This window comes from Pan troglodytes, chromosome 19, assembly GCF_028858775.2.
Source record: "Pan troglodytes isolate AG18354 chromosome 19, NHGRI_mPanTro3-v2.0_pri, whole genome shotgun sequence".
Lineage (NCBI taxonomy): Eukaryota > Metazoa > Chordata > Mammalia > Primates > Hominidae > Pan > Pan troglodytes.
In genome coordinates, this window is record NC_072417.2 from 73,443,719 (window position 1) to 73,462,006 (window position 18,288).

The window sequence follows — 18,288 nt, forward strand, 5'->3', positions numbered from 1 at the left end:
AATCATCTCTTAAAGGTCCCACCTCTCAACACTGTTGCACTGGGGATTAAGTTTCCACACATGAACTTTGGGTAACGTGTTCAAACCATAGCAAGAATTAAAAATAATGGTCTAGATTCAAGAATAGGAGGGGATTCTGAGAAATTTAGAAGCAGTCTCAGGGCAGTATCTTAGTCTGTTGAGGCTGCTGTAACAAAATACCATAAACTGGGTGCTTATAAATAACAGATTTATTTCTCACAGTTCTAGAGGCTGGGAAGTACACCATCAATTTGGTGTCTGGTGAAGGACCACTTCCTAGTTCATAGACAGCCACCTTCTCATTGTATCCTCACACAGGGGAAAATATAAAGGGTCTCTCTGGGGCCTCTTTTATTAGGGCACTTAATCCCACTCATAAGATACTTATGATTAACCCTCATGACCTAATCACCTCCCAAAGGCCCCATCCCCTAATACCATCACCTTGGTGGTTAGGATTTCAATATATGAATTTTGAGGGAGACACAAATATTCAGACCATAGTAGGCAGATTAGAAAAGGAAGAAGGAAGAGAGAAAGACCCAGCATATGGTGGTCAAGAATAAAAGCAAAGGAATTTTGGGAAGAAAATGTTACATTCTGTGTAATATAAACAGCTTCCATACTTCCCCTGGGAAATCTTCAATAAAATATGCAGTGCTTATGAATGCTTTTGGTAAGGCAGATCTGTCTTTGGGGAGTTCAAAGAAAAGAATGAGGGGACAGAAGACCTTATAAATAATTAAATGAATGAACTTTTTAAAAGTAAATAAATCTATATCCCACGAAACACAGACGGACACTAAGCAACTAAGATTATCTTCCCTTTCACATTTAGCAGGGGAAATGGTGTCCTCTCATTATAGCATTTCCCTGATCAGCAGGATTTAAAGGTAATGAATAAGGTGCCACTCTTTTCTCTGCTTAGATAATTCACCTAATAAAATTAATTTCTGAAGTTAAAAGTAAAACATTAAAAAAATTAAACCTTTTACAAATAACGTATATAAAATGTTATCAGGTAAGTAAACTTTGGTTTTGTTTGTGAAACAAATAGACTACTATGACTATGTCATCAGAATTTTAAAAAATAAGTTATATTGAGACATAATTCACATCCCATAAAATTCACCCTTTTAAAGTAAACATTTCAGTGATTTTTAAAGTATATTTATAAGGTTGTGCAACTGTCACTCCTATGTAATTCCAGAACATTTTCGCCAACCCAAAAGGAAACCCTGTACCCATTAGCAGTTGTTCTCCATTTCCCTCTCACCTGATACCTCTAGCAACCACTAATCTACCATTTTCTGCCACTGTAGATTTGCCTAATCTTGAAATTTCATACAAATGGAATCATAATATATGGCCTATTGGGACTGACATCTATCACTAAGCAAAATGTTTTCAAGTTCATCCATACTGTAGCATGAATCAGTACTTTATTCCTTTTTATACCAGAGTAATTTTCCAGCATGTGGATATATCATGTTTTGTTTATCCATTTACCAGCTGGTGGACATTAGGGTTGTTTCCATTTTCTATTATGAACAATGATGCTATGACTATTTCTGTACAAGTTTTTGTGTGTGTGTGTGTGGTAAACATATGTATTAAATTTTCTTGGGTACAAACTTAGGAGTGGAATTGCTGGGACACATAGTAACAACGTTTAACAATTTGAGGAGCCACCAGGCTGGTTTCCAAAGTTGCTGCACTACTTTATACTCCCATCAGCAATGTATGATGTGGGTTACAATTTTTCCACATCTTCCTCAACACTTATTATCAGGCTTTTTACTTTTAGCCACTCTAGTAGGTGTGAAGTAGTATCTCACTGTAGTTTTAATTTATATTTCTCTAATGACTAATTATGTTGCACATTTTTTAGGTGTTTATTTACCACTTGTATATCTTCTTTGGGAAAATGTCAATTCAAATCCTCTACCTGTCATCAGAATTTTGAGATAAATTATTCTGTACATAGATGAATTATTTTTGAGATAATAAAAGTACTTACATTTTGCTTTCTCTTCATCTTTGCCTCTTGTAAGGAGGACAAGTCCAACTATTAAATTATTGAAGTGCAGCCCTTTGGATGTTCCACCAAAAGAACAGTAAATCACCTGGAAAAAGATGATAAAGCCAACCTTAGGAGGCATTTCAGTTGTTGAGGAATCTGAGGCAGCTATCGTCTTTAACAAATTTTATCTCCACCTCCAGAACAGGCCCTGGTAAATTTTAGTGAAATCATGTTAAGTTTCTCCCTCTTCTTCCTCTTTTGGACCTTATTATTGCACTCAGCCAAGAATAGACTGTGTCTACTGTAAAATACGTACAGATGGTCCTCAGCTTGATTTTTCAACTTTACAATGGTGTGAAAGTGATACACATTCAGTAGAAACCATACAGTACTCCATAAATTACATGAGATATTTAACACTTTATTATAAAATCTGATTTGCACTAGATGATTTTGCCCAACTGAAGGCTAATGTAAGTGTTCTGAGCACATATATATAAATATTTTGTTTATTTATTTATTTATTTGAGACGGAGTTTTGCTCCTGTCGCCCAGGCTGGAGTGCAATGGCGTCATCTTGGCTCACTGCAACCTCCACCTCCCAGTTCAAGCAATTCTCCTGCCTCAGTCTCCCAAGTAGCTGGGATTACAGGCCACTTGGGATTACATGTGCCACCATGTCAGGCTAACTTTGTATTTTTAGTAGAGATGGCATTTCACCATGTTGGCCAGGCTGGTCTCGAACTCCTGGCCTCAAATGATCTCCCCACCTTGGCCTCCCAAAGTGCTGGGATTATAGGCATGAGCCACCGCGCCTGGCCTGAGCACATTTAAAACAGTCTAGGCTAAGCTCTGATGTTTGGTAGGTTAGGTGTATGAAATGCCTTTTCAACTCACAATATTCCCAACTTACAATGGGTTTATCGGGCTGTAATCCCAGGGTAAGTAGAGGAGTATCTGCATATTACAGACCCACACAACTGAATTATTTATTCTTTCTCTTGGGAGTCCTTATCAAGGTCCAAGAGTACAAAGGTCCTCCAATAGCCACAATAATGTGATAAGAATTTTGTGCAATTACACAACTTCCTTCAAACCTGGGAAAACTTACGCACATTACTTTGATTGGAAAAAAAGATACTCTCTAACTGAATGTTCAGAAATTCAAAGAGACTCAAAAAAATATTTTTTAACACTCTCAGAAATAAGTATTATAGTAATCAGAAATAAAGAAGAAAAACTATGCATAGGAAAGGGACAACAGAAATGACAATAAATTCATTCATTCAACAGTTCTTTGTTGAGTGCCTACTATCTGCCAGGCAAAGTTTTTGTCAATAAAAATGCATGATTAAACAATAATTCAAGAAGTTAGTCAATATGAAAACTGAAAATATATATTAGTCACCAAATTATATTTATAAATATATTTAATAACACCTGACAACTGATGTCAAAAACTATCTATCTCTAGTGCCAGTGATAACTCAACCCAGCAAAAACTAGCCAAAGGAAATAGCTACAGAACATTAAAAGTATTTTTTAAAAAACCAAATAAACAGAACTAATACACTTTGTAAAATAACTATTTTTAGTTGCCCCATCTCCCACTCCCAACTAGAAGAAAATAACAGGGAAAAACAAAAACAAAAACACCTTTATCCCTGGGGAAGGGCAGGAAAACATAATGGCCCCAGACCTTACAGATCCCCTATCACTGGGAAGAAGGAAGATCAATGTAAAAGTGTCACCCCTAATATCCAGGGACACAGCACCTGCCTAAAACTGGGACAGAAATAGGACTACAGAGAATGTCTTTGAAGTGTGATAACAAATAGAAGGTAACATCAAAAGTTGAAGGTAGAGCAAACATTAGAAAAAACCTCTAAGAAAGAGCCCTAACCCCTAAAAAAAAAAAAAGTAACCCTAGAATGGAAATTGAAGCCTGTATAGCACTGAGGGTAACCATAGCAACAAGACCAAAATTAAGCTAAACTATAGACTATATTGACTCAACTTCCCAAGCTGAAGGAAGATACTACTTGGCTCAGTCTCTTCTGTCCTATATGAAGCACTTATGTTTCAACCATAAATTTTAAGTCACAGAAAGAAGGAAAAACCCAATATATTGTCAGAGATGAAGGAAAAATATGCTAATGGAGTTTGAGGAATGCTTTGGAATGGCTCAAGAATAAACTCAACAGAGTTGCATAAGAGATTATCCAAAACGAAACAAAAGGGGGAAAATGTGAGGAGAGCGGGCAGGGGAAGGTAGACAGAACAGAAAACCCAAGAGCTGTAAGATCATATCAATGATGTAACATTCAAGAAATCCTGATATCCTACAAAAAAAAGAGAATGGGGCAAAATAAATATCTGAGGAGATAAGGTTGGGGATTTTCAAAATGAATAGACACAAAACCACAGATATTAAGAAGTTCAGAGAACAAGCAGAATAGATCACACCTATAATCCCAAAAACCAACTAGACAAATCACATTGAAACTTCTCAAAACCAAAGATAAAAAGAAAATGTTTAAGGCAGCCAGAAGAAAAACAAAATTACATTAAAAAAAAAAACAAAAAATTATAGCTGGATTATCATCAAAAATTATGTAAGCCAGAAATCAATGGTGTGAAATATTGAAAGCACTAAAGGAAAAAAACTCAACCATAAGTTCTGTACCTGGTGAAAATATCTTTCAAAAAGAAAAGATATTTTGCTTCCCTTTTTTTTTTTTTTTTTTTTTTACGGAAACAAAAACAGAGAAGTCATTACCAGCAAAAAGGGGTACAAGAAAGTACCTCAGGCTGGAGGAAATATTATGCCATTAGAGATACATGTACCTCCATAAAGAAATAAGAATACTGGAAATGGCATAAATGAAGGTAAATATAAAAGCATTTTTCTTATTTTTAATCACTGTGAAAGATTAACTAGCAGTCTACATCAGTAAGAGAAGAAATGTAAAGTGTCTTTATAGAATATGTAAAAGTAAAACACGTAACAATAGCACAGAGGATGGGAGAAAGGAATTGGAAGTATACTGTTGTATAGTACACATAAATGTTGTCTCTACACCATTAAATGGTTTCTTATACCAATTCACATGTGGTATATCTCATCTTTAAACTGCCAGTCACCAGGAAATTACGTGACCTTAGTACTCCAGTGTTTAAGCCTAACATTGACCTCATTAATAAACTCTTATTTTTATAATAAAAGCAATAGCTAATATTTAAATGCTTGTTATGTGGCATTTTACTACTGTAAGTTATTTACCAGTATTAAGCCTTTAGATGACTCCACAAGGAATACTGGTATCCTCATTTTAGGGCTGGGGGAAACCAGAGCCCAAAGAGATTAAGTAACTTGTCCAAAGTCATATATCAATGAAGCAGCAGAGTCAGAATTTTAACCTAGGAAAGACAGGCTTCTGAAACAGAATTTTTAACCAACTTTTAGTTCTATAGTACAATTAATATGTTAGTCTGTTTTGCATTGCTATAAAGGAATACCTGAGGCTGGGTAATTTTCATAAAGAAAAGAGGTTTTTTTGGCTCACGGTTCTGCAGCCTGTATAAGCATGGCACCAGCATCTGCTCAGCTTCTCATGAGGCCTCAGAAAGCTTTCACTTGTGACAGAAAGTGAAGGGGAGCAGAGAACAAGCATGTCACATGGTGAGAGAGGAAGCATGAGAGAGAGGAGGAAGTACCAGGCTCCTTTAAACAACCAGCTCTTTCATGAACTAATAGAGTGACAGCGCACTTATTACTGTGGGGAAAGCACCCAGGCACTCGTGGGGATCTGCCCCCATGATCCAAACACCTCCCACAAGGCCCCACCTCCAACATTGGGGATCACATTTCAATATAAGATTTGAAGGGGACAAATATCCAAACTATATCAATTATATACATTCATTTCTAGTTAATTTGTCTAGAATTATATGAAAGACATCATCAGCAAGACATATATCATTTTGGTGAAATCTCCTGAAGATTAAACAAAGAAATTTCAAATGGTAACAAATTCAATTTATAAACACTGAGTTTTTGGCATCCCTTTCCATTCACTGTATCTTGATAATCCAGTCTCTTCACTTTTGACAATTTCACTGACTTTAATACAAAGAGTAAAGCAGTGAGGGTAAACTTAAGGAAGAAATTTTGAGTAAGGTATGACTTTCAGTTTTGCAAGTACTTGTAAAATGTAACAGATTTTGTATGGAATAAATTTGTTTGGAATATACTGCTACCTCCCTATCGCTCCCAAAATACAAGTACAGCAATAACCTTCTAGAATCACCCAGTTCATTTGACAAATGATTAAGAGGAAGCCCCCAAAAATCACCATTTCCTAAGTTCTAGGATGTACATATTTTCCGCCTTTAATCAATGTTTCAGAAAGCAGTATGCATCTAACACCTCTAATGTCTAAGTACCCTTTTTTCACTCAAAAAGAAAAAAAAGGAAAAAAAAGAACAACTATTTAAATGGTCACCTTATAATAGGCAGTCCTTTAACATTTAGGGAATATTAAGTGCCACACTCATTACTAATTAGCTTTCATTTTCGGATTTAGAAGACGGAGTGTGAATAGGATAGCAAGGATGCTGGCAGTCCAGGGTGGTCTTGATGTCATTTTTTGAAAAGCACTTAATAAAGGTAAAGTGTTATTTATGTAATTTGTTGCAAGACTTTTGTTTTAAAATCCCTATAATAATTTTCTGGCCAGGCGCAGTGGCTCATGCCTGTAATCCCAGCACTTTGGAAAGCCGAGGGGGGTGGATCATTTGAGGTCAGGAGTTCGAGAGCAGCCTGGCCAATGTGGTAAAACCTTGTCTCTACTAAAAATACAAAAATTAGCTGGGCGTTGTGGTGGGCGCCTATAATCCCAGCTACTTGAGAGGCTGAGGCAGGAGAATCACTTGAACCCAGAAGGCAGAGGTTACAATGAGCCAAGATTGCACCACTGCACTCCAGCCTGGGCAACAGAGCAAGACTCCGTCTCGAAAGAAAAAAAAAAAAATGTCTTTAGCTATTAAAAAAGGAAAGGCCAGAGCAATCAGGCAAGAGAAAGAAATAAAGGGTCTCCAAATTGGAAAGGAGGTCGTCAAATTAGCCTCGTTACCAGATAACATGACCTTATATTTACAAAAACCTAAAGATTCCACCAAAAAACTGTTAGAACTGATAAATTGAGGAAAGATTGCAGGATAGAAAATCAAAATACAAAAATCAATACAATTTATATACATCAACAGTAAACAATCTAAAAAAGAAATCCCAAGTGAGTAATCCAAGTTAAAATAGCTACAAAGAATATAAAATACCTAGGAATCAGTTTAGCCAGAGATGTGAAAGATCTATAAAAGGAAAACTATAAAACACTGATGAAAGAAATTGAAGAGGACACACACACAAAATGGAAAGATATTCTATGTTCATGGATTGGAATAATTAATTTTTTTTCCTTTCTTTTTTTTTTTTTCTTTTGAGACAGTCTTGCTGTGTCACCCAGGCTGGAGTGCAGTGGCTCGATCTTGGCTCTCTGCAAACTCGACCTCCCAGGTTCAAGCAATTCTCCTGCTTCAGCCTCCCGAGTAGCTGGGATTACAGGCACGCACCACAATACCCAGCTAATTTTTTGTATTTTTAGTAGAGATGGGGTTTCACTATGATGGCCAGGCTGGTCTTGAACTCCCGGCCTCAAGTGATCTGCCTGCCTTGGTCTCCCAAAGTGCTGGGATTACAGGCGTGAGCCACCACACCCAGCCAGAACTCATTTTGTTAAAATGACAATACTATCCACAGCAATTTACAAATTCGATGCAATCCCTATCAAAATATCAATGACATTCTTCATAGAGAAAGAAAAAGAGAATCCTAAAACATACATGGAACCTCAAAAGACCCCAAATAGCCAAAACAATCCTGAGCAAATAACAAAACTGGCAGCATCATACTACCTGACTTCAAACTTACTAAAAACCTATAGTAACCACAACAGCATGGTATTGATACAGGAGCAGGGCAGGGAAGTGCTGGGTAGAGAAAGGCAGGTGCCTGGCTAGGGCTCCACCCTCAGGCCTGTGCCCACAGACCTAGGTGAGGACAGGCACTCCTGCCTTGGTGCCCAAATGTTGCATTTTCCAAGACCACTCTGGCCTGCCACGCCCCCAAGGTGTGCCTATAAAAATCCCAAGACCCCAGCAAGCAGAGACATACAATTGGCTGGACGTTGAGAGGAACATATCAGCAGAAGAACGCACAAGTGGCTGGATGTCCAGAGGAACACATCAGTTGAAGAGCACACTGACAGGCACTGGCAGATGCCGGCAGGCCACTGACCAGCAGAACGATGTGGAGTTCGGGTGGGGCAGTCAGAGGAAAGTCCGGCCGCTGAGCGGCCTGACTCCAGGGGAAAACTGCCTTCCCAATCCCCTTCTGGCTCACCGTCCAGCTGCTGAGAGCTACTTCTACCATTCAGTAAAATCTTGCACTCATTCTCCAAGCCCACATGTGATCTGACTTTTCTGGTACATCAAGGCAAGAATCCGGGATACAGAAAACCCTTGCGATAATGCAGAGGGTCTAACTGAGCTGATAAATACAAGCCACCTAGAGACAGCAAAACTAAAAGAGCACACATTAACACAAACGCACTGGGGCTTCAGGAGCTGTAAACAGTCACCCCTAGATGCTGCCCCTGGTGTCAGAGACCCATAACCTGCCCATCTGTATGTTTCCCTAAAGGTATGAACAGCAGGGCACTGAAGAAGGGAGCCACACCCCCATCACACACCCTGTGAGGGGGACAAGGGAACCTTTCCAGTATCAATACTGGCATAAAAGCAGACACACAGACCAATGGACGACAGAGAACCCAGATATAAATCCAAAAATTTACAATCCACTCATCTTCACGAAAAAGCACAAAGAAAATACAATGCGGGAAAGAACAGTCTTTTCAATAAATGGTGCTGAGAAAACTGGATAACTATACGCAGAAAAATAAAACTAGGCTGGATGCGGTGGCTCATGTCTGGAATCCCAGCACTTTGGGAGGCTGAGGCAAGTGGATCACTTGAGGTCAGGAGTTCAAGACCAGCCTGGCCAACATGGCAAAACCCTGTCTCTACTAAAAGTACAAAAATTAGCTGAGCGTGGTGGCGCATGCCTGTAATCCCAGCTACTCAGGAGGCTGAGACAGGAGAATTGCTCTAAACCCAGGAGGCGGAGGTCGCAGTGAGCCGAGACCGTGCCACTGCACTCTAGCCTGGTGACAGAGCAAGACTCTGTCTCAAAATAAAAAACAAGAAACTAGACTCCTCATCTTTCAGCATACACAAAAAATCAAATCAAAATGGACTGAAGACCTAAATCCAAACCCTGAAACTATGAAACTACTAGAAAAAAACATTGGGGGAAATGCTCCAGGAGATTGTTCTGGGGAAAAATTTTTTTGTGTAATACTTCAAAAGGGCAAATAACAAAAGCAAAAATAGACAAATGGGATTTGATCAAGCTAAAAACTTCTGCTCAGCAAAGGCAACAATCAATAAGAGACAACCTGTAGAATGGGAGAAAACATTTGCAAAATACCCATCTTACAAGGGATTAATAATCAGACTGTATAAGGAGCTCAAACAACTTACTAGCAAAAAAACAAAACAAAAACAAACCCACAAAAAATTACATTTTTAAATGGGGAAATTCCCAGCACTTTGGGAGGCTGAGACAGGCGGATAACTTGAGCTCAGGAGTTCGAGACCAGCCTGGGCAACATGGCAGAAACCCCTGTCTCTACAAAAAATACAAAAATTAGCTGGGTGTGGTGGCACGCACTTGTAATCACAGTTACTCGGGAGGCTGAGGTGGGAGAATCACCTGAGTCCGGGAGGCCGATGTTGCAGTGGGCCAAGACTGCACCACTGCTCTCCAGTGTGGGCAATGAAGTGAGACACTTTCTAAAAAAAAAAAGAAATGGGCAAACGATCTGAAATCTTCAAAAGAAGACATATAAATGACCAACAGGTACATGAAAAAATGTTCAGCATCACTAATCATCAGAGAAAGGCAAATCAAAACTATAATGAGTTAAAATCTCACCCATTATATCGAAAAGCAGGCAGACTGGGCACAGTGGCACATACCTGTAATCCCAGCACCTTCAGAGGCCAAGGCAGGTGGATCACAAGGTCAGGAGTTCAAGACCAGCCTGGGCAACATGGTGAAACCCCGCCTCTACTAAAAATATAAAAATCAGCCGGGCATGGTGGCATGTGCCTGTAATCCCAGCTAGTCGGAAGTCTGAGGCAGGAGAACTGTTTGAACCTGGGAGGTGGAGGTTGCAGTGAGCCGAGATTGTGCCACTGCACTCCAGCCTGGGTGACAGAGCAAGACTCCATCAAGGAAAAAAAAAAAAAAAAAAAGAAAGAAAAAGAAAAGAAAAGCAGGCAATAACAAATGCTGCTGAGGATGTGGAGAAAGGGAAACTCTTGTACATCGTTTGCAGGAATGTAAACTAGTACAGCCATTGTGTAAATTAGAACAGCTATGGCTGTTCCTCAAAAGACTAAAAATAGAATTACCATATGATCCAGCAAATTGCTACTGGGTATATATCCAAAAGAAAGGAAATCAATGTATCAAAAAGATACCTGTACTAATGTTTATTGCAGCACCATTCATAACAGTCGAAGTTTGGAATTAACCTAAGTGCCCATCAACAGATGAATGGATAAAGAAAATGTGGTATATACACACAATGGAACATTATTCAGCCAGAAAAAAGAGGCTGGGTGCGGTGGTTCACGCCTGTAATCCCAGCACTTTGGGAGGCCGAGGTGGGCAGATCATGAGGTGAAGAGATTAAGACCTTCCTGTCCAATGCGGCAAAACTCTGTCTCTACTAAAAATACAAAAATTAGCTGGGCGTGGTGGCACGCACCTGTAGTCCCAGCTACTTGGGAGGCTGAGGCAGGAGAATCACTTGAACCCGGGAGGCGGAGGTTGCAGTGAGCCAAGATCGACCCACTGCACTCCAGCCTGGGGACAAAGCAAGATTCCATCCAAAAAAAAAAGAAATGCTGTCATTTGCAGCAACATGTTAAGTGAAATAAATCAAGCAGGCCAGGCGTGGTGGTTCACGCCTGTAATCCTAGCACTTTGGGAGGCCAAGGCAAGAGGATCACTTGAGCTCAAGAGTTTGAAACCAACCTGGGCAACATGGTGAGACCTCATCACTACCAAAAAACAAAAATAAGCCAAGCACAGAGAGACAAATATCACATGTTCTTACTCATATGTAGGAGCTAAAAAAAGTAGATCTTATGAAGATGAGAGTAGATTGGTGGTTACCAGAGGATAGGAAGAGTAGTGGGGAGGAGGGGGGAATAAAGATAAGTTGATTAATGGGCCCAAATACACGGTTTGACAGAAGAAATAAAATGTAGTGTTAGTAAGGTGATTATAATAATCTAGTGTACATTTCAAAATAACTAGAAAAAATTAATTCAAATGTTTCTAGCATAAAGGACAAACATTTAAGGTAATGAATATTCCAAGTACACTGAGATTTTATATTTCCAAATTATGAATGGATTAATGATCACATGTACCCCCCAAAAAATGTATCTATTATGCAACCCTAAAGGAAAAGAAAAACACTTTCTTAAACATTTTGTAGCCATGACTATCCAGTCAGAGACTTAATACACTGTTATACTAATATATAAGATTGATGTATGTGGTAATGATCTCACTAGCCTCCTTTCAGACAATGATGTCATCCCAGTAAATAATATGATTAGCTCTGAAGAGAGGGAAATCTGTCTGTATTGTCAAAGAAAAAGACTTATATTATAACATACCAAAAACCTACCTCTTGTCTAACAGTTAAGAGGTCAAAAAAGGGTAGATGTAGGCCGGGCACAGTGGCTCACGCCTGTAATCCCAACACTTTGGGAGGCCGAGGATGGTGGATCACCTGAGATCAGAAGTTAGAAACCAGCCTGGCCAACATGGTGAAACCCTGTCTCTACTAAAAATACAAAAAAATTAGCCAGTTGTGGTGGCAGGCACTTGTAATCCCAGCTACTCAGGAGGCTGAGGCAGAAGAATCCCTTAAACCCAGGAGGTGCACGTTGCAGTGAGCCGAGATTGCACCATTGTACTCCAGCCTGGGCAACAAGAGCGAAATTCCACCTCAAACAAAACAAAAAAAAAACGGTAGATATGCGTAGGTCTCCAGAGTTTAGAAACAGTTGTAGCATGTTTCAACTGCTGCTTTCTGGTCCTGGTCATTCCACTGTCTAATGGATATAGGGTAAAGGGTTATCCCACAGTTCCGTAGGGGAAATAGTTAAGTGACAGATACTGTTTTATCATGGCTTTTAGAGTCAGAAAGGCCTGACATTGAAGCCAGGCTTTATTAATATACCAACTATGTGGTCTTAAGCAAATCACTTAACTTTCTGGGCCTTAGTTGCATTCCATGACACATATGTTGAAGCAATGTGCCAAGTCGCCTCATTCCAGGACCTATGCTGTAAAGCAGCCCCTGGGTGGGAAATACTATCTCAGGACAGAAGGCGGAAACCAGAGTTTGAAGTCACTTTGTTAACTAGTAAGAATTCAGCACTGATGAGCTCATAACTTTTGCTTGAAAATATTTTTCCAGAGTAAACTCTAGTACACCAATCTAACTGCTTGATTAATTCATCAACAGAACCAAATTAATGTTTTCAAATTTTCATTTTATATAATTCTCATGAGGATCAATACTTTTCCATTTGTTGTTGTTGTTGTTGTTGTCGTTGTTGTTGAGACAGGGTCTCATTCTATTGCCCAGGCTGTAGTGCAGTGGCATAACCACAGCTCATCGCAGCCTTGACCTCCCAGGCTCAAGTGATCCTCCCAAGAGTCCTTGGGAGTCTGAGGACTCCCAAGTAGCTGAGAGCACAGGAACATGCCATCACACCTTGCTAATTTTTTCATTTTTTTGTAAAGATGGGATCTTACTGTGTTGCCCAGGCTAAAAAATTTATCCTGACTGACACAGAGTTAAAAAGGAAAGTATACATAAGTTAAAAAGGCAAAAAATATATACCTTTCCAAAGAACTTGATGTCACCAACCTACATGCTTAAAAGCCATCTTTAGGTAATGACAAAGATGAAACATGAATTCACAAAATAAGTCATGCTGTATGTTGGTGAGCTTCGAAGAATAACTCAAACACAACATAAGGCCCATGGTATATGAATACATTAAGTACTCATTTGCATAAAACATACTTACTACTGATAAAATTTCAAATGTTAACATTTAATGCAAGCTCTGTGGCTGGGCACGGTGGCTTATGCCTGTAATCCCAGATCCCAGCACTTTGGGAGGCTAAGCTGGGTGGATCACCTGAGGTCAGGAGTTTGAAACCAGCCTGGCCAACATGGTGAAACCTCGTCTCTACTAAAAATACAAAAATTAGCCAGTCATGGTGGCAGGCACCTGTAATCCCAGCTACTCGGGAAGCTGAGTAAGGAGAATCGCTTGAACCTGGGAGGCAGAGGTTGCAGTGAGCCAAGATCGCACCACTGCATTCCAGCCTGGGTGACAGAGTGAGACTCTGTCTCAAAAAATAAAATAAAGTAAGATTTAAAAAATGCAAGCTCTGTTCCTATATGTGTGTGTTTTGAAAAACTTTTCCTTCTAAAACTAAAAATTATGTGTGTTCACATTACTGTTTCTTTAGTGCAGAGTCCAATAGAACAAAATGTTTCTTTTCTTCAAATGTGTTTCATAATACTAACCATGTAAATATCATAAGGTAGAGTCATGCTTAGCTCCAAAAAAAATAAAGGGCCCCTTGAAATTCTGAATAAATAACAACATACAAATGCAAAGTATAAATTCCTGAAGTCTAAGCAAAGAACATATACTGAGGAAACAACTACCAGGGATTAGAAAGCGGAATAGTACCCAAAGCTCACATTGAGTTTATCAGTCAAGCAGAAGAGACACCTCATTGAACATCCAGAGCATTGAGGAGAGACCCCAAGAGTTAATCCTTAGTATTAGAGGTAAACCATACTTATACTAAAGTCTATTCAAGACTCACCATTACAAAGCTTTAACACAGGATTAAAGAGGATTAGCTAATCTGTGATTAAGTGTGTGCTAGAATAAAATCCAACATTTTAAAAATAAAGACAACAAATTCAGGTACTTATAACATAAGGTTTATAATGTTTACTAGATATCAAAAAGTTACTAGATACAAGAAACAGAAAATTGTAACCAATCACCAGAAAATTATGAGGCAAAAGAATGACAGAGATGATAAAAACTGGTATACAAGAAGTTTAAAACAGCTATTATAAATATGCTCAAGAATTTAAACAAAAATAAAAACATGGAAATAGAAACTATATTTTTAAAAGAAACATGAAACTTTAGAGTGAAAAATATAATATCTGAACTAAAAAGTTATTGTGTGGCTTTTTTTTTTTTTTTTTTTTGAGACAGGGTCTTTCTCTGTTGCCCAGGCTGGAGAATACAGTGGCATGATCTTGGCTCACTGCAACCTCTGCCTCCCGGGCTCAAGCAATCGTCCCACCTCAGCCTCCCAAGTAGCTGGGGCTACAGGTGTATACCACTACTCCTGGCTAATTTTGAGTATTTTCTGTAAAGGAAGGGTTTCACCATGTTGCCCAGGCTGGTCTTGAACTCCTGGGCTCCAGTGATCCACTTGCTTAGGCCTCCCAAAGTGCTGGGATTACAGGGGTGAGTCACTGTGCCTGGCCCTGTGTAGCCTTAAAAGCATATTAAACACTACTGAATAAAAGAGCAGTGAACTTGAAGAAACAGGAATAGGAACTATCCAATCTGAAGTACGGTGAAGAAAAAGAGCTAGAACTGGGGGTGGGGGAAGGAAAGGAGAGAAAATAATCAGTCTCAGTAACCTGTGAAAAACCACCAAGCTTTTTACATACCTGTACTTAGAGACCAAGAAAAGGGAAGGGTGAACAGAAACATATTTGAAGAACAGTACTGAAACACCTTCCAAATTTGATGATAAACCCACAAATCCAAAATGCTCAAAGAAACTCATATGTAAGATAAACAAAACCAAACAAAGGTATATAATACATTCCTGAAAAATAGTAATACAGAAAATCTTGAAAGCACTGAGAGGGAAAAAGGTATAAAGTGAAACAAAAATAAGAATAATCACTGACTTGTAATCAGAAACAATGCAAGCCACAAGACAACAGAAGAAACAATTTTACTATACTGAAAGAAGAAAAAAACAGCCTAGGATTATATATCCAACAACAAAATGACCACTCAATTTTAAAAAGGGCAAATGACTTAAATAAAAAGATGCAACGTCTTTAGTCATTAAGGAAATGCAAATCAAAACCGCAATGACATACCACTTCACACCTACAAGAACGGCTATAATAAAATGAATAAGGCCGGGCGTGGTGGCTCACGCCTGTAATCCTAGCACTTTGGGAGGCCGAGGTGGACGGAATGCCTGAGCTCAGGAGTTCAAAACCAGCCTGGGCAACACAGTGAAACCCCATCTCTACTTAAAATACAAAAAAATTAGCCAAGCGTGGCGGTGTGCGCCTGTAGTCCCAGCTACTCAGGAGGCTGAGGCAGGAGAATGGCTTGAACCCGGAAGGCAGAGGTTGCAGTGAGCCGAGATCACGCCACTGCACTCCACACTCCAGCCTGGGCGACAGAGTGAGACTCCATCTCAAAAAATAAAAATAAATAAAATAAAATGAATAAATAACAAGAATGTAAAAAAACCTGCAACATCTATACACTGTTGATGGAAATGTAAAAGGGTACAGCTGTTCTGGAAAACAGCCTGGTGGTTCTTCAAAAAGGTAAACATAGAATTACCATATGACCTGACAATTCTGTTCCAAAAAGAATTGAAAACAGAGATTCAAACAGATACTTGTATGCCAATATTCACAGCAGCATTATTGACAATAGAAGAAAGGTGGAAACAACCCATAAAAAGATGAAAAAAATGTGGTATATACACACAGTGAAGTATTATTTAGCCATAAAAAAGAATGGGTGTTTGCAGCCATTACAGCTCTCTAGCACCTTTAGCTCACTGAGCTCCCGCAGAGGGAGCTGAAGAATAAGTAAATAAGTCTCTATAGCATGGCCTGTACAAAACAGATTGCCTGCAAACTGACCATGGTAAAGCACCCACGAAGTAATTAGCCACAAAAGCCATTCACAAGAGTGCACCCTCTATTGGAGGGGTAAAGAAACGTCATCATTACAGGCCTGGTACTCTGTGACACTGAACCTTATCACAAGTCCACTGAACTTCTGATTCACAAACCTCCCTTCTAGCATCTGATATGGGACTTCAAAACAGATCTGTGCTTCCAGAATACAGTTACTGGTGCTCTGCAGGAGGCAAATGATGGTTGGCCTTTTTGAAGACATCAACCACTCTGCTACCCATGCCAAACATGTAACAATTATGCCAAAAGACATTCAGCTACCTTGCCGCATATATGGAGCACATGCTTAAGAATATGCTATGATGAGTAACACTTCATTCTCAAAGAAAAAAAAAAATTCTCTCTTCCCTGTTACTGGTAGTTCTGAACCCTAGATTTTTTTTTCCCCATGGGGTGAAAAGCTACCTAAGTAAATGACTGCAAGTGGGAAAATGGGGAACGGAAATCAGGTATAGGGAGTTTTTCTATTTTCATGTTGCAAGAGAATTTTTAATATAAATATGGGTATGTAAAGCATTAATGCAAGTCAAAGTGCTTCAGTGAGCACGTTTCTGCAGTTCAACTAGTAAGTACATATTTTTAATATTGTCTCTCTTCTGTGTTGTTCCTGTAACTACAAAAAAAGGAATGGGCCAGGCACGGTGGCTCATGCCTGTAATCTCAACACTTTGGGAGGCTGAGACAGGGGGAGCACTTGAGGTCAGGAGTTCGAAACCAGACTGGCCAACATGGTGAAATCCCGTCTCTACTAAAAATACAAAAATGAGTCGGGTGTGGTGGTGGGCGCCTGTAGTCCCAGCTACTCGGGTGGCTGAGGCAGGATAATTGCTTCAGCCTGGGAGGTGGAGGTTGCAGTGAGCAGAGATCACACCATTGCACTCCAGCCTGGGCAAAAGAGCGAGACTTCGACTCATAAAAACAAACAAACAAACAAACAAACAAACAATGAAGTTCTGATATACGCTACAAATGGATGAACCTTGAAAACATTATGCTAAGTGAAATAAGCCAGACACAAAATGGCAAATATTGTATGATTCCACTATATGAAATATTTAGAACAGGCAAATTCATAGAAGTAGAAAGTAGACTGGAGGTTATCAGGGGCTGGGGAGGAAGAAGAATGGGAAACAATTGCTTAACAGGTACAGTATTTCTGTTTGGTGTGATGAAAGAAAAATTATTTTTCCATGTAAATTTGAGAAAAATGGAGTGATGAAAAATGTTGAAAGTAGATAGGCATGGTCATTGGGCAACATTGTGAATGTAATTAATACTATTGAAATGTTCACTTAAAGGTGATTAAAATGGGCCAGGCACAGCGGCTCATGCCTATAACCCCAGCACTTTGGGAGGCCAAGGCACAAGGATCACTTGAGCCCAGGAGTTTGAGACCAGCCTGGGCAACATAGTGAGACCTCATCTCTATTAAAAAAACTTAAAAATAAGCCAGGCATGGTGATGCATGCCTGTAGTACCAGCGACTCGGGAGGCTGAGCTGGGAGGATTACTTGAGCCAAGGAGGTCAAGGCTACAGTGAACCATGATCAAGCCACTGCACTCCAGCCTGGGTGACAGAGTGAGACCCTGTCTAAAAAAAAAAAAAAAAAAAAAAAAAAGTTAAAATGGTTAATTTTATGTTATAAATCCCAATACTTTGGGAGGCCAATGCAGGAAGATCGCTTAATGCCAGGAGTTTGAGACCAGCCTGGGCAAAATAGCAAGACCCTCATCGCTACAAAATATTCGAGAATTAGCCAGGTGTAGTGCCATGCACCCATAGTTCAGCTACACAGGAGGCTAAAGTGGGAGGATTGCTTGGGCCTGGGAGATTGAGGCACCACTGCATTCCAGCCTGGGCAACACAGTGAGACCAGCCTGGCCAAAATGGTAAAACCCCGTCTCTACTAAAAATACAAAATTATCTGTGCATGGTGGCATGCGCCTATAGTCCCA

At 39.5% G+C, this 18,288-nt stretch overlaps 1 protein-coding gene across 18 annotated transcripts in view; it reads right to left on the bottom strand.

Moving 5' to 3' along the window:
• USP32 (ubiquitin specific peptidase 32) overlaps nt 1–18,288 on the bottom strand; it is a 214,314-nt gene that overhangs the window by 122,259 nt on the left and 73,767 nt on the right. For all 18 annotated transcript variants that reach the window (XM_063799084.1, XM_063799082.1, XM_063799080.1 and 15 more), the window contains exon 3: nt 2,042–2,147. In XM_063799084.1, the coding sequence (XP_063655154.1) occupies nt 2,042–2,147 (106 nt within the window). The remainder of the gene's footprint in view (nt 1–2,041; nt 2,148–18,288) is intronic.